We start from the raw sequence: 16,140 nt of genomic DNA on the forward strand, positions 1-16,140 counted from the left end.
AGTTCATACAGCTCGCGTAGTGTGCGTGACATAAATGACGTGCCCTGGTCAGTCAGGATCTCTTTCGGGATCCCGACTCGGGAGATTATATGAAACAGTGCCTGTGCAACGCTCTTTGCCGAGATATTGCGCAACGGCACTGCCTCGGGATATCGTGTTGCATAATCCACTAGGACGAGTACAAAGCGATATCCCCGTGCACTCCGGTCTAATGGCCTGATGAGGTCCATACCAACTCTCTCAAAAGGCACCTCAATTAATGGGAGTGGGTGCAGAGGCGCTTTTGGGGTGGCGGGCGGATTAACCAGCTGACATTCGCTGCAGGATGCACACCACCCTTCACATCCGCGCGAATGCCCGGCCAATAAAATCGGGCCATGATCCGGTGTAGTGTCTTATCGTACCCTAGGTGACCTGACATGGGGTTTTGATGAGCCGCCTGGAAAATCATTTCCCGACGGCTTTGTGGTACCAACAACTGGGTATTGATCTCTCCTGTCTGTGTGTCACGGCTCACACGATACAGCCTGTCCCTAATAACAACAAAGTGTGGGTGTGTGAGTGCTGTGTTTGGGTGTAGCTGGGAGTCATCAATACTCACCACCTGATCGAAAGCGTGCTGAAGGGTCCCGTCCCTAGACTGTTCGAGGGGGAAATCCTCAACCGGGAACACTGGCGGGGGCAGAGGGGCCTCCCCGGCACCCTCCGGTGGTAGAGGGACCTCCCCGGCCCCCTCCGTGTCTGTTCCCCCTTCGTCGCCGTCAGCCGCTTCCAATTCGCCACTAAACACAGCACACCACTCACATTTCCCTGACTCCCGTGAATGCACCCCCATAGCCCCCGCTAGCTTAGCAAACCCCGGCCAATTTGTTCCCAAGATCAGAGGGTGCGTGAGGCGAGTACTAACTCCAGCCCTGACTCTATGCTTTTTACCCCTAAAAGATATTTCCAGAGTCACCTCCGGGTACTGGTGAATATCCCCATGCACACACCTCACCTTCACCCACGATGCTTCAACCAATGCCCCCGGCCGAACCAAGCGCTGATGGATCATCGTCTGATTACAGCCCGTGTCCATCAGAGCCTGGTGGGTACCCCACTGTATACATACCGGTATACGGTACGTCCCTTCTAAACCGGGGGAGGCAACTGGCGGTCCCGCAACCCGGACCGACCTCCATCATGGGACACTCCCGCCGGAAGTGGCCGGGCTGCCCGCACCGCCAGCACTCCTGCCCTGGTGCCTGAGGAGCCCCCCGTGGTGCCGGACGACCAGAGGCGGAGGCTGGATCCTGGGGGGAGAGAGAGAGAGAGAGATGAGGTAGGGCTTGGGTGGGAAGGGGCCGGGTCGTGGGTTGAGGGGAAAGCGGTGCAGCGGCTGCTGTCGGGAACCTCCTCCTCGGGGCTGGAACGGGTCGGCCCGCGGGGACGACAGGTTGTCGGGGCTCCTCCTTCATGCTCCGCCGGGGAAGCGAAAGGTGGTCCTCCGCGAGGACAACGGCTGCCTCCAGGCTGGCAGGGCGGTGACAATGGACCCAATTCGCCATTGACGATGGCAGCCCGGCGACAAACTGCTCCAGTGCCACCTGCTCCATGACGTCCTCGGCGGAGCGCATCCCCGGCTGAAGCCAGCGCCTCGCCGCATCGAGGAGCTGCTTCGCGTAGGAGAAGGGGCGGCCAGCGTCCTCGAAGGGAAGGGCCCTGAACCGGCGGCGGTGTCCCTCTGGCGTGCTGCCGAGCCGGTCCAGGATGGCCCTCCGCAGCTGCTTGTACTCATGTCGATCGGACGCTGGCAGGCTGTGGGCGGCTAGCTGCGCTCCCCCGGCCAGCAGGGGAAGAAGCCGCACAGCCCACTCCTCCTCCGGCCACCCGCACACCGCCGCAGTGCCCTCAAATATGTCCAGATAAGCCTCTGGGTCGTCGTCGGCTGACATTTTCTGGAGGGCAATCTGCGGCGGCCGGGCGGGGTTGGTCACCGGTTCGGCCTCCCGGGTGGCCGGACGCTGCAGCAGCTCCCGCAGGAGAGCGCGGTCCTCCCGCTGGCTGGAGGCAATTTTGAGGAGAGCCTCGCTCTGCTGACGTTGCAGGGCAGTGGTGCTCTCCTGCATGAGGGCGAGACGCTGGAGGGCCTGGCCCAGCGGGCTTTCTCCTTCCGTCATCTGAGGGGTTCAGGTCCCTGTTCAGGTGCCACTGTGAGCAGGATGGCTCAGGTAAAAGGCAAGAGACGGAAGCGTTCGAGGTTGGGCAAAAACAATAGTGTTTATTTCGTCCGAAACGTCCAAACAAAAGAAAGCTCCGCGGTACTTCCAGGATGGGCAAGGCCAGGACGGGGTGTGTCGTCTTCCCAGGACCCAGCCTACTGCAAGACAGACCAGAACCAGGCTACCAACATGCTTTATATTAACTGCCTGATTACCTGATTCCGATCAGCTGTCTGGTCTCCGGCCGAACCACTCCCCTCACCCCAGCAGCCGGCGCTCTAACCACACCCGGCTGCCACATATATATTTATTTGTCCCTTTACTTTGTAAGTTAACGACAGTTTCAAGAAAAATTAAGGCCCCTTAGAATTGGGGGAAGTAATCATTTATAGTTATTTAATGATTGTGACATATTTTGTATTTTTTAATGGATGTATGAGGATCAAACTGAGGGGGCAAAAAAATGAACTGAGGGAGCAAAGCCCCCTTTTGCCTCCTCGTGGCGCTGGTCCGCTCTGCGTGAATGATTAAATATGTTTTAGGTATGAATTCTTGTGACGTTAGTGATGTGTTACTGTTAGCATGGAAGCAATATGAGTAGCAAGTTAGCTATATAATGCTAATAGACTACCTAGGACCTTAACCGGTTAATCAAGATGTCACAAACATGGCGCCGGTGTTTGTACCTGGCCGCCTGCTGCTCCTACAGTGGCTTGTGTTTTTGGTGTTTTTTAACCCTTGCCGCTACACAGATCAAGTCTCTGCTGGTGTATGATCGCCAATCTCTTTTAGATCTTCGACATAATGTCAGGTTTTTGGGTGCTTTTGAGCATGGTGGACAGAAAACTGTGCCCCTGCTACTGGCGGGGATCCCGACTCACCTGTACCGGGCCTTGGCCCTACCTCCTCGGCGAAAGCGTCTCCGTCGCCGCGGCAAACGCGGCGGTCGTCTGGTGAAGCTTAAAGCCTGGCTGGCAGGATCGTCGATCATTTCCCGGACAGGACTTGGATTAATCCATCCTTTCGTTGTGCCCCGGCGTTTCCTGGATCCCATTGATGCCTGGGTGGTACCGGTCACCGGAACGTTTGTGGGACTCCAGCCCCGCCGCCCCTGCCCTCCTCGGCTTTCCCAGCGCGGGGTGAACCAAAGTCTTCTGAAGACGCTGCCACGGTCTCGCAGATCCGCCGAACTGCAGCCCCCGGCGCCCGCCAGGATCGGCCTGGTGAACGCCAGATCACTGGCAAACAAAACGTTTATCCTGAAGGATTTCTTCAACTCTCGCGGCCTGGATTTTCTCTGCATGACAGAGACCTGGATCGGTGCCGGTGAGTGCAGCCCTCTGATCGAACTTTTACTGGCTGGCTGCTCTTATTTTAACTCCCCGCGGACGTTGGGCCATGGAGGAGGAACGGCGACTGTTTATAAAAGTGATTTTAAATGTAAGCAGCGCGCCGTCTCATCCTCCTCTTCCAGTTTTGAGGCACAGTTATTTGAGATGGATCGCTCCGATCCTGTGCTGTGTGCCGTCATCTACCGACCCCCTAAATACAATAAGGACTTCTTAAATGAGTTCTCTGTTCTGCTGGCTGAAATTATGCCCAAGTATGATCGTGTCCTCCTTGTCGGGGATTTTAACATTCATGTGTGTTGGTCCTGACAAGCCGTTGGTGAAGGACTTTTTAAGCCTTATTGACTCTTTTCATTTGGTGCAGTGTGTGTCTGGTCCCACACACGAACATGGACACACATTAGACCTTGTCCTCTCTCAAGGTTTCAAGGTTTCAAGGTTTCAAGGCTTTATTGGTCATATGCACAGCAGATACAACGTATATGTTGGCAATGAAAATCTTATGTCGCGTGCTCCTCCAACAACTCAACATACATGCCAATAAGATAAATAAAGTAGTGCAAAAAGAGAGAAGAATATCTCTCATGGTTTGTCTGTGTCCAACCTGGAAATCTGTGACAATGTGTTTTCTGATCATTTGCCTGTGATGTTTGAAGCTGCCTTTTCCCGCGCTGCAGTTAAATCTGGCGCTCCTGCTCGGAGCTGTCGGATTTTAAATCCTGTCACTGCCGGTCAGTTTTTGTCTGCTTTTAACCAGCTGTGTATCCCTTCGGGCTTAACATCTGCAAACACGGAGGAGCTCAGTTCTTGGTGTCACTCCTCCTGCCAAACCATACTGGACTCTGGCTCCATTAAAAACTGTGCAGCCCAAAGCTAAACCTGAGCCCTGGCTTGATGCGAGAACTCGCGCACCTAGACAGGAATGCCGGAAAGCTGAACGTAGGTGGAAGAAGGACAAGCTGCAGGTTTTCTATCAAATCCTAATGGACTGTTGGCGCTGCTACCAGAGCACAGGCCAGAAGAGAATACCTGGCTAACCTTATGGACTCTAATTCTCACAACCCGCGTGTGTTATTTAAAACCATTGAAACTGTTCTTAACCCCGCCCAGCGGGTTAAAGGCCCCTGCTTTTCTCATTGTACCTGCTGCCCCTGGGTTCAATCCTGAGAAAGCATGGTATCTCTTTTCATTGTTACGCTGATGACAGCCAGATCTATGTGCCACTGAAGAAGAAGGATGCTTTCTCTCTGAAACCACTTTTGTTATGTCTTGAAGACATTAAAGCCTGGATGTCCATGAACTTCTTAAAATGTAATGAAAACAAAACAGAAGTGATGGTGTTCGGTCCCAGTGGCTCTTGTGAACCCCCTCCTATTGACTTGGGCCCCTTGGAGCACTACAGGAAGCCAACAGTCACAAACTTGGGTTTTAAGATGGACAGTGATTTTAAACTAGACTGGCATCGTTACACTACTGCCCGGTGCCTCAGGTCAGCTGATCAGCTGCTCCTGGAGGTACCAAGGCCTAAACGGAAGCTCAGAGGGGATAGAGCCTTTTCCGCTACCGGTCCTAATCTGTGGAATGACTTCCCATTGCACATTAGACAAGCCCCTTCACTGCCCATTTTTAAAACTCGTCTTAAAACCCATTTCTATTCCTTGGCTTTTAACCCAGCATGAGACTATTTTCCTGTATTTGTTTCATTGGTCTTGTTGTTTTCATATTGTTATTGATTTTTTATTGTTGTTTTTATATTGTTTTTGTGTTTTGTGCTACGTGTTTTTATCCATGTGCAGCACTTTGTTTCAGCTGCGGCTGTTTTTAAAGGGCTTTATAAATAAAGTTGATTCCTATTTAACGTCAGCTCTAAAGGTTCAATTCCACTCCATCATTAAACACAATGGAATATATTTTTGAATAATAATTTGAGCAGGAAACTTTGGATTCATTCTTGCTAAGCTGTCCCTAAAAAAGAAAACAAGAGAATGAAAGAAGTTAAAACATTTATGGCTAATGCTAGCTATTTAAGGTCAAAATCCTAGGTAGTCTATTAGCATTATATAGCTAACTTGACAGCAAACACTAGCATTACATGCCACCCATATTACTTCCATGTTAATACTAACACATCACTAATGTGTCAAGAATTCATCCATCCATCCGTCTTCTCCTGCTTTTCCGTCAGGGTCGCGGAGGTAACGGCTCCAGTAGAGAGCCCCAAATTTCTCTTTCCCTGGCCACATCAACCAGCTCTGACTGGGGGATTCCAAGGCGCTCCCAGGCCAGCGAAGAGATATACAGTGCGGCAAAAGAGAGGCCTGTAATTTTTATCATAGGTATACCTCAACTATGAGAGACAAAATGAGAAAAAAAAAATCCAGGAAATCACATTGTAGGATTTTTAAAGATTTTTTTTTCAAATTATTGTGGAAAATAAATATTTGGTCAGTAACAAAAGTTCATCTCAATACTTTGTTATATACCCTTTGTTGGCAATGACAGAGGTCAAACGTTTTCTGTAAGTCTTCACAAGGTTTCCACACACTGTTGCTGGTATTTTGGCCCATTCCTCCATGCAGATCTCCTCTAAAGCAGTGATGTTTTGGGGCTGTCGCTGGGCAGCACGGACTTTCAACTCCCTCCAAAGATTTTCTATGGGGTTGAGATCTGGAGACTGGCTAGGCCACTCCAGGACCTTGAAATGCTTCTTATGAAGCCACTCCTTCGTTGCCCTGGCGGTGTGTTTGGGATCATTGTCATGCTGGAAGACCCAGCCACGCTTCATCTTCAGTGCCCTTGCTGATGGAAGGAGGTTTTCACTGAAAACCTCACGATACATGGCCCCATTCATTCTTTCCTTTACACGGATCAGTCGTCCTGGTCCCTTTGCAGAAAAACAGCCCCAAAGCATGATGTTTCCACCGCCATGCTTCACAGTAGGTATGGTGTTCTTTGGATGCAACTCTGCATTCTTTCTCCTCCAAACACGACGAGTTGAGTTTTTACCAAAAAGTTCTATTTTGGTTTCATCTTTATGACATTCTCCCAATCCTCTTCTGGATCATCCAAATGCCCTCTAGCAAACTTCAGACGGGCCTGGACATGTACTGGCTAAAGCAGGGGGACACGTCTGGAACTGCAGGATTTAAGTCCCTGGCGGCGTAGTGTGTTACTGATGGTAGCCTCTGTTACTTTGGTCCCAGCTCTCTGCAGGTCATTCACTAGGTCCCCCCGTGTGGTTCTGGGATTTTTGCTCACCGTTCTTGTGATCATTTTGACCCCACGGGGTGACATCTTGCGTGGAGCCCCAGATCGAGGGAGATTAGCAGTGGTCTTGTATGTCTTCCATTTTCTAATAATTGCTCCCACAGTTGATTTCTTCACACCAAGCTGCTTACCTATTGCACATTCAGTTTTCCCAGCCTGGTGCAGGTCTACAATTTTGTCTCTGGTCTCCTTTGACAGCTCTTTGGTCTTGGCCATAGTGGAGTTTGGAGTATGACTGTTTGAGGTTGTGGACAGGTGTCTTTTATACTGATAACGAGTTCAAAAAGGTGCCATTAATACAGGTAACGAGTGGAGGACAGAGGAGCCTCTTAAAGAAGAAGTTACAGGTCTGTGAGAGCCAGAAATCTTGCTTGTTTGTAGGTGACCAAATACTTATTTTACCGAAGAATTTAGCAATTAATTCATTAAAAATCCTACAATGTGATTTCCTGGATTGTTTCCCCCATTCTGTCTCTCATAGTTAAAGTGTACCTATGATGAAAATTACAGGCATCTCTCATCTTTTTAAATGGGAGAACTTGCACAATTGGTGGCTGACTAAATACTTTTTTGCCCCACTGTATGTGAAACTGAACACATTTTTATGTGCATTGAAAAACATTTGTGTGGATCATGAAATACTTTTAAAAAGGGGGATCAGAGGGTGTGTGCCAATTACAGAGGCATCACATTACTCAGCCTCCCCGGGAAAGTTTACTCTAAGGTGCTGGAAAGGAGGTTCCGGCCGATTGTCGAACCTTGAGGATTGAGGAGGAACAATACAGATTTTGTCCTGGTCGTGGAACGACGGACCAGCTTTTTACTCTCGCAAGGATCCTGGACGGGGCCTGGGAGTACGCTCATCCGGTCTACATGTGCTTTGTGGATTTGGAGAAGGCGTATGACCGGGTTCCCAGGGAGATACTTGTGGGAGGTGCTGCGGGAGTATGGGGTGAGGGGGTCTCTACTCAGGGCCATCCAATCTCTGTACTCCCAAAGCGAGAGCTGTGTCCGGGTCCTCGGCAGCACGTCAGACCGATTTCCGGTGAGGGTTGGCCTCCGCCTTTGTCACCAATCTTGTTTGTGATATTCATGGGCAGGATTTCGAGGCGTCTTGGGGGAGGGGGTCTGCAGTTCGGTGGGCTAAGGATTGCACCTCTGCTTTTTGTAGATGATGTGGTCCTAATGGCTTCATCGGTCTGTGACCTTCAGCACTCAGCAGTGGCTCAGTAAGTAGGGGCTTGGACTGGGAATCGTAGGGTCGCCGGTTCAAGTCCACGAACAGACTTGAAAAAATATGGAAAGTGGACTGCTACTTGGAGAGGTCCCAGTTCACCTCCTATGCCCTGCTGTGGTGCCCTTGAGCAAGGCACCGGACACCTCCAATCCCCCCTCCCCATTGCTCCCCGGGCGCTGCACAATAGCTGCCCACTGCTCCTAGTACTAGGATGGGTTAAATGCAGAGGACCAATTTTGGTGTGTGCATGTATGTGACAATATCTATCTATCAATCACTGGATCGGTTCGCGGCCGAGTGTGAAACGGCTGGGATGTGGATCAGCACCTCCAAATCTGAGGCCATGGTTCTCAGCAGGAAACCGATGGACTGTCCACTCCAGGGAGAGAATGAGGCCTTACCCCAAGTGAAGGAGTTCAAGTATCTCGGGGTCTTGTTCTCGAGTGAGGGAACAATGGAGCGTGAGATGGGCTTTACCGCACTGTTGTGACGAAAAGAGAGCTGAGCCAGAAGGCAAAGCTCTCTGTCTACCGGGCCATCTTCGTTCCTACCCTCACCTATGGTCATGAAGGATGGGTCATGCCCGAAAGAACAAGATCGCGGATACAAGCGGCCGAAATGGGATTTCTCCGCAGGGTGGCTGGCATCTCCCTTAGGGATAAGGTGAGAAGTTCAGTCATCCGGGAGGGACTCGGAGTAGAACCGCTGCTCCTTCACGTTGAAAGGAGCCAGTTGAGGTGGTTCGGGCACCTAGTGAGGATGCCACCTGGGCGCCTCCCTAGGGAGGTGTTCCAGGCACGTCCAGCTGGGAAGAGACCGAGGGGTAGACCTAGGACCAGGTGGAGGGACTATATCTCTTTGCTGGCCTGGGAGCGTCTTGGAATCCCCCAGTCAGAGCTGGTTGATGTGGCCAGGGAAAGAGAAGTTTGGGGCTCTCTGCTGGAGCTGTTACCTCCGCGACCCTGACGGAAAAGCGGGAGAAGATATATGGATGGATGGATGGATGGATAATTATTGATCATTAAAGTGTTCTCAAAGCTGGTAAAGGTGCAGCTAGTTTGAATGGCTTTGTATACTGTAGAGTAGCTGCTGAATTTACTCCAGGTGAACTAAAGTCTGATTTAAGGGTTGATCATATTCCACATCTTTAATCTAAATCTGCCCAAGTCCCTCAAAATTGTACTTAAGTACAGTACTTGAGTAAATCTACTTAGGTACTTCACATCCCTGAACCTAATCACTGTACACTCACAAATGAAAGGTGCAGTCAGCGATGCTAACACAATACACCTGTTGTCAGATCAGCTGATATCTCCTCATGGCCTGCTAGCTGATCGGTGTTGGTGCACAGCCCTGCCTCTGTAAATGGAAAACAAACAAAGTGTCCTTTCAATGCTTATCCAGCCTGAAGGGGAGAGAAAGGTAAAAAGAGCGAGGGGGTAAATCTGGCACATGCTCTGCAGAAGCAGTTCTGGGAATTCTTTGGGTTTAAGTTTGATTATCAACAGTCTTTGTCCAGATATGGTGATGCCACCTGTACAAAGTAATTGTTGGCATTGAATTTCATAATTGGTGGAATTATGAGAGACTGGCCCAGGGCTTGGGAGTTTTAAAGGGCATGTGTCACTTTCCGTTAGTCTGATTCTTTTGAGATGGGTTGGTCACACAGCATCGATGCTTTTTGTCGAGAGCTAAAACCAGGGATTACTCGATTGTCGATCATGTTTGGCTGCTTTTAAGCTTGTATGGGAATATGACTAAAGTAAAATATATTTGATTTTCAAACTTTCTGTTTGGTTTGACTGCATGAACTCTCCCCCTCATTTTCCTATGAGAAACAAAACAAAACAGGGTGTGTCAGAAAATGACGTAGAATAAATCCTGTTATATTTTAACTGCATGGCCCTAAGCTTGTTGTAATATAGTTAAATGAATTAATCAATGTTACATTTATTATTATTATTTTTTTTTTTAATGATGAATAAGCTTTGTAACGGTTTGATCTGTGTTTGCCGGGTACCATCGGTCGTTTCCGTGAACACCTGAATGGCGTGTGACTTTAAATGTTGCTGCTGGAAGGTATTGTGGGACATCATTATTTTCTTTCCTGAAGGACGGTCAAGTTTAAGTTAAAGGACATAAATAGGAAAGCACTGAAGCTCCTTTCCTATCATGTAGAGAATCCAGCAGCTCTTAGCTGTTGCTTAGGAACTCCACGTCATTTCCCACGGTTAGGAACCTTCCTAGACTCAGACTTTTGGACCACACCCTGAATCCTCTCCTCCTTCTCCATCAGGGCAGGCAGGCCTTGCTGTGGCTGCTGGCTGTTTATGGGGAGCGGGTCTCCAGCGCCCCCTACACGCTGGAGGTGTTTATTGACGGAGTGAGGAGCGAGACTTCTCTGGGAGTTAAGATGGAGCTGCTGACCACCACCATGAGGCTGTTTCTGTGCCGGCCTGCTGAGACGCAAGACATGCTGGGAAGACTGCTGCACTACTGCATAGGTGTGTGTGTGTGTGTATGTGTGTGTGTGTGTGTGTGTGTGTGTGTGGTAGAGATGACATTGTAGACACTCTTTGTGTTTTCCAGAGGAGGAGACGGACATGTGCGTGCGTGACCAGGCGCTACTCTACTACCGCCTGTTGCGTTGTGGGATAGAAGAGACACAAAAGGTCCTCCAGGGACGGAGGTCAGACCCTTCACTGGGTGTTCTGATTGGCCGCCCTGCGGAACCCATCAGCCACTGGGCATGCAGTTTTAACACTCTGGAGCCTCTGAAGCAGGGCACTGTAGAGGCAGAGCCCCCCAGCAGAGGAAGCCCTGAACATGTGACCTTTGACCCCAAGCCTAACAGTGACCTCTCAGACACACTGGACTGTAGCCAGATTGGGAAGCTTCATTCAGGTGAGTGAAGACATTGAAATGCTCTGTTAGGGATGTTGAAGAACTGAACTTTGGAACCAAGCGGATGACAACATTCTGAAACCATGATATTCAATTTAGCTGGGGGGTTCGATACTAATGTGACAAAATAGACACAATATCAAATTAGTCTGGGACAAACAGATCTTCCCTATGACATTTTAGATTTTTGTATGCAAGTGAAAACAGATCCCAGTGCTGATGTATCCGAAAGAATGCAGTAAACCCCCTTAAACACTTCCAGGGAAAACCGAGAAAGACAGGCTTAGAAAAGTTAAAAAGTGTTTGCCATCAAGTATTTAGGTTCATGTTAGGTTCAATAAACATAGAGAATCAAACTCTGAACAACAAGGATATACAGATATACTCACTTCAAGCATGAGGGGTACCTGTTTCCCACTCGCAGAGATGGAGAAGCAAGCCGATTGGCTGATGCCGAGCAAAGTGCACGTGCTGGATTGTATGGTTTAACCAAGGCCCTTCACAGCTCGGTAGGCCAGTACCGGTGCCTTGAAGCGGATTCTGCGAACCACTGGCACCCAGTGAAGGGAGGGAAGTAGAGGTTTGGTGTGGGAGAACCTGGGGAGAAGAGCAGCTCAGTCTTGTTTAGATTCAGCTTCAGGTGGTGAGCAGCCATCCACTGAGAGTTGTCTGCCAGACAAGCAGAGATGTGTGAGACCACCTGGGTTTCAGACCAGGGAAAATATTTAATTAGTTGTGTTATTTGCATAGCTGTGATAAGAGAAGCACTGAAAGTGAATGAGAGAACCAAGAGAATTAGTGTCAAAAGAGAAGAGGAGTGGACCCAGGACAGACCCCTGTGGGACCCCAGTGAAGAAACGCAGACCCTCTCCATGTTACCCTGTAGCTGCGATCGTTGAGGTAGGATGAGAGCAGGGAGAGCACAGAGCCTGAGACTCCTAGTTCTTGGGGAGTTTTTAGTTCTTGGTTTTTAGAAGGATATGGTGGTTCACTGTGTCAAAAGCAGCAGAGAGGTCCAGAAGGATGACGATAGAGGAGAGGGAGGCAGCTTTAGCAGTGTGCAGTTCCTCGGTGAGTGCGAGTAGGGCCGGTTGAATGGCCGGCCTTGAAACCAGAATGATGTGGATCAAGAAGGTTGTTCTGATGAAGGAAGTTGATTAAAGATTGCACGCTCAAGTTATTTACAAAGAAATGGAAGAAGAGGGAAAGGTCTGTAGTTTGTTACATCCAAGGGGTCGAGAGGGGCTTTTTTCAGGAGATGACTTACCCTCACCTCTTACCAGAGGCAATGAGGGAGAGGACCTCATTGGGAGAAAGGGGGAGAAGGAAGTTAGACTGTGGATGGGTGATGTGGGGGGTGAGCAGGTAGTGTCAGTGGGTAAGTTGGGAAGTGAAGCATATGTCATTTATTTTTTTCTTAAAATAGTTGACAAAATTGCACTGCAGAAGGGAAGAGGGGGGTTTCGACAAGAGAGGAAAAGATGGAGAAGAGTTTTTTTGGGTTGGACAAAGAAGATTACATTTTAGATTGAAAGAAAGTGCATTTGGCTGCAGAAACTCAAAGAGTTTTGATTTCCACCATTTCCTTTCAGCAGCTCCTTAGGATTGTTCTAGACCAGGGGTGCCCAACCTTTTTTGAACCAAGATCTACTTTTAAAGTTGATAGTGTGTCGAGATCTACCAAGCCATATCAAAAGCCATAGCGTAGCCACAATTAATTGTGCACCTATATAATAACACAATGTTCTGACACAAATATCAAGCTTTAACAATAATAATACATGTATTGAAGTAAATGTACGTCGTGCAAAGAATAAGTACAAGTAGGCCTAGGACTGGCCCGTAACAACACAACAACATACAACCCATTTAATACAATGCCTAATTCAAGTTGGAAAAGTGGTTCTCTACCTTAGTGGGACTTCTGGCACTGAGAGGAGGAAGCTAGTCTCTCATAGTCCGGACAGTAGGAGCTGAGTGCCAGCTGTAAGCAGGCCGCAAGGTGGTCATCAGTCATGGTGGATCTGTATTTTGACTTAATGATTTTCATATGTGAAAAGGCAGACTCACACAAATATGTTGATCCAAAAAGTCAAATTCTTTGCAGTTTGTCTGAGGTTGGGGTACTTCTCTTTCTGCATTCGATTCCAGAATTGGACATTTGTGTCAGGTGTAGCTCTTGATTTGAGCTCAATGTCATTATTTAGTGTGAGGATCTCATTCTCAATAGCACCGCTATCCAGGTTGAAGAGTGATGCCACTTTGGACGTTATACAATCCACATCTATATTCTCCCCAAATGGAAAACTGAGAAAACTGACAACAGGCTCAATGGATGCAAAGTCAGTAAAGCGCATGTCAAATTCTGACAAGATGCTTTGCACTTGATCATCATAACGTGCACTCTCAAGCTCCGCACAGTCTTTAGTTACAACCTAACAACCATACCCTGCGCGCGCAGATAGAAAGAAGCGCGTGAGATTTATTCTGTGATTATGCCTGATCTACTTTACTATAGCTGTACAAATCTACACACTGCTTCACGCAATCAGCAGTTCATTGTGCCTATTTAAGATGTTTTAATTTAGGCCCATTTTACACAACAGTAGGAGGATAGCCTACACACAACATTTTCTCGCGATCGACTAGAACTCAGCCCGCGATCGACTGGTAGACCGCGATCGACTGGTAGACCGCGATCGACTGGTTGGGCACCCCTGTTCTAGACTCACGCAATGTGTAACTCAACCAGGGAGCCAGAAGGAGACTGCTTGGTCATTAAAGGGCATTTACCCTCCAGTTCTTAAGCCTGCTTTTCCCCCCGCAATGTGTTGAGGGTCGTTGTTAAATGTTGCCATACTTGGCAGTTCTTAAGAATAAATGATTTAGCTGAAAGTAACTTTGAAGAACAAAGGGTGTCATTAGTTAGCATTAAAAAAAAGAATAGATGTTTGTAACATTAACAAACTTCAAACAACCGACAAATTGACAGTTCAACCTTATGGCGAATTGAACCACAGCCACTGTGTGTAGAGAACACATTTGTATAACATTTTTTATTGAAAGCAAAACTGTATTACAGTGGCTAACTGTGTTCTTAGCTCAATGACAATAAAGGCCAAACTATTTGGGAAAAAATTAATTCTCCCGCTGTCCACCTGCTGCATCCTTATCCTTTCTTCTTTCCCCTTCTTCCCATCATTCCCTTTGACCTCCCATCATTCCCGTCTTCATGCTTCCATATCTTTTCCAGCCTCAGACAGAGCCAGTGGGTGTTCAGACGCCTCGACTGAGGGACTGGGATCCAGTGCGCCCCCCCCGCTCAGTTTGTCGCTCACTCCGGTTCTCAGCCCGGAGGAGTTTGAGCATCTGTGGCTGCAGCGACAGGATTTGCATACTGAGCAAGGTAATAAGATGGAAGGAAAGCTTCTCTGTTTCTATTTTGACTGCTCAAATAGCAAACAAATTCACATTGTAAATACCTGCATATCATGTGGATATCTGCAATTTATGACCTACATTTCAAAGCAGCACGCCATACAAGTACGGTGCACAACAATAGCAAACGGGGCTGCTGCAGAAACTGTAAGCCAGTGTGAAAACCTTAGTGTTTCTCTTCAGCACATTAATATTTGTCTTTATGGAAAAACATTTCTGGCTGGCCACTTTATATTTCAACTTCTATTTGTGTGTCTGACATCCCTTTCTCTGACTTTTCTTGTGTTTTTTGTTGCGGCTAGATGCTGAGAAACGAGAAGAGGAGGAGGGTTGTGCATGTCTCCTGGAACACATCCGATGCCCTGCGATAGCACACTGTTCCCCTCAAAGCCTTCAGGCCGCGATGCAGCTGGTCAACATCCAGACACTAGCCTTCACCCCGCCACACACACTGCCCTGGAGGGTGTACCTGTACACACACACCCAGCACACACAGCGTGGCAACGCACCACACAGCACGCTCATAGTCGGGGAGCTGCTGTACACCAGAGAGGCAAATCAGAGGGTAAAGTTGGTAAAGAAAGGCTTGGATGATAGAGGCATGGTGGAGGGCAGGGAGGGGGAGCCGGTGAAAGAGGAAGAAGAAGCCACATCTGCCGGGCAGAGAGATTCTGCGAGAGAAAATGGAGAAGAGGATGAAGTAAAAGTGACTCTGAAGCAGCAACCAAGAGATGACACTGCTCTGAAGGGGTTTCTCTCCATCCTCACCACTGTACTGCACACTCTGTCCTCAGAGAGAACTTAAATATGCATTACACACACATACACACACTCAAGCATCATTGTGCCTACCTAGATGTATATAAAGTCATTTGTTCCAAGTTTCAGACAAGATAAGTCTCTCCACTGGTCCGTCTTACAAAAAGAAAAAGTCATAAGTACCTGCCTCATCATAATATTGTTGGCCACTTCCTCTAACATGTTCAAAAACTATGACAACTGTTTGTTAATATTATAGATATTTAGTGAAATAAATGAAACATAGCTTTTTTTGTTCTTCTTAGCAATATGATGGAAACCACCTTTCACTGGAGGCAGAGCTTGACAATGAAACATGTTTAGATCATTTTCAACAGATGTTTGTGGGGGAATGAACTAATTAAAAATAAATAAAACATCTGGATTGCTTTCCTAGCTATTTCCAGTCCAAAGTCCCCCTAAAACAAGCATGAGCTTAATCTTTTTCCATCAGGGATTGGTATCAGTTTGCCCATTTAGTACTTTCAGTAAATACAATGATTGCTGAATTTAAGTTGCCTGCAGCAAAGGTGGAAGAAGAATTCAGATCCTTTACCTAAGTAAAAGTACTTATACACTCAAAATAGTCTATTAAAAAAGTAAAACTACTGGATAGAGAATAGGTCTTAAGTAACAACATTTAAGTATGACGAGGAATCTAAATATTTTAAAGTAAGCAGCAAATCTTCACATTTGAGAAATTGGTTCTGTGAAACTTAAACAATTTGCAAAATTGCTGGCAATTAATTGTATGTCAACCCACTCACTGTTGTAGGTGTACTTAAATATTATGTTGGATACTTTTAACTTTTTTTATTTTACTGTTTTGTGTGTAGAAATCTAACTCTATGAAGTAAATCAAGCTGTAAAATAAAAGCACAATATTTCCCATTGAATGGAAGTGGAGTAGAAGTATTGAGGCACAGAAAGAATATACTTAAGTCAA

The 16,140-nt window shown here is 47.7% G+C and overlaps 1 protein-coding gene across 1 annotated transcript in view; it reads left to right on the forward strand.

Annotated features, from left to right (window-relative positions):
- Positions 1 to 16,090, forward strand: part of ap4b1 (adaptor related protein complex 4 subunit beta 1) — a 31,721-nt gene extending 15,631 nt beyond the window's left edge. The window contains exons 10-13 of the mRNA XM_063894182.1: positions 10,351 to 10,558; positions 10,644 to 10,958; positions 14,212 to 14,364; positions 14,699 to 16,090. Of these exons, the coding sequence (XP_063750252.1) occupies positions 10,351 to 10,558; positions 10,644 to 10,958; positions 14,212 to 14,364; positions 14,699 to 15,201 (1,179 nt within the window). The 3' untranslated portion in view covers positions 15,202 to 16,090. The remainder of the gene's footprint in view (positions 1 to 10,350; positions 10,559 to 10,643; positions 10,959 to 14,211; positions 14,365 to 14,698) is intronic.
- The last annotated feature ends 50 nt before the right edge of the window (positions 16,091 to 16,140 follow it).

Source organism: Eleginops maclovinus, chromosome 1 (genome assembly GCF_036324505.1).
Source record: "Eleginops maclovinus isolate JMC-PN-2008 ecotype Puerto Natales chromosome 1, JC_Emac_rtc_rv5, whole genome shotgun sequence".
Lineage (NCBI taxonomy): Eukaryota > Metazoa > Chordata > Actinopteri > Perciformes > Eleginopidae > Eleginops > Eleginops maclovinus.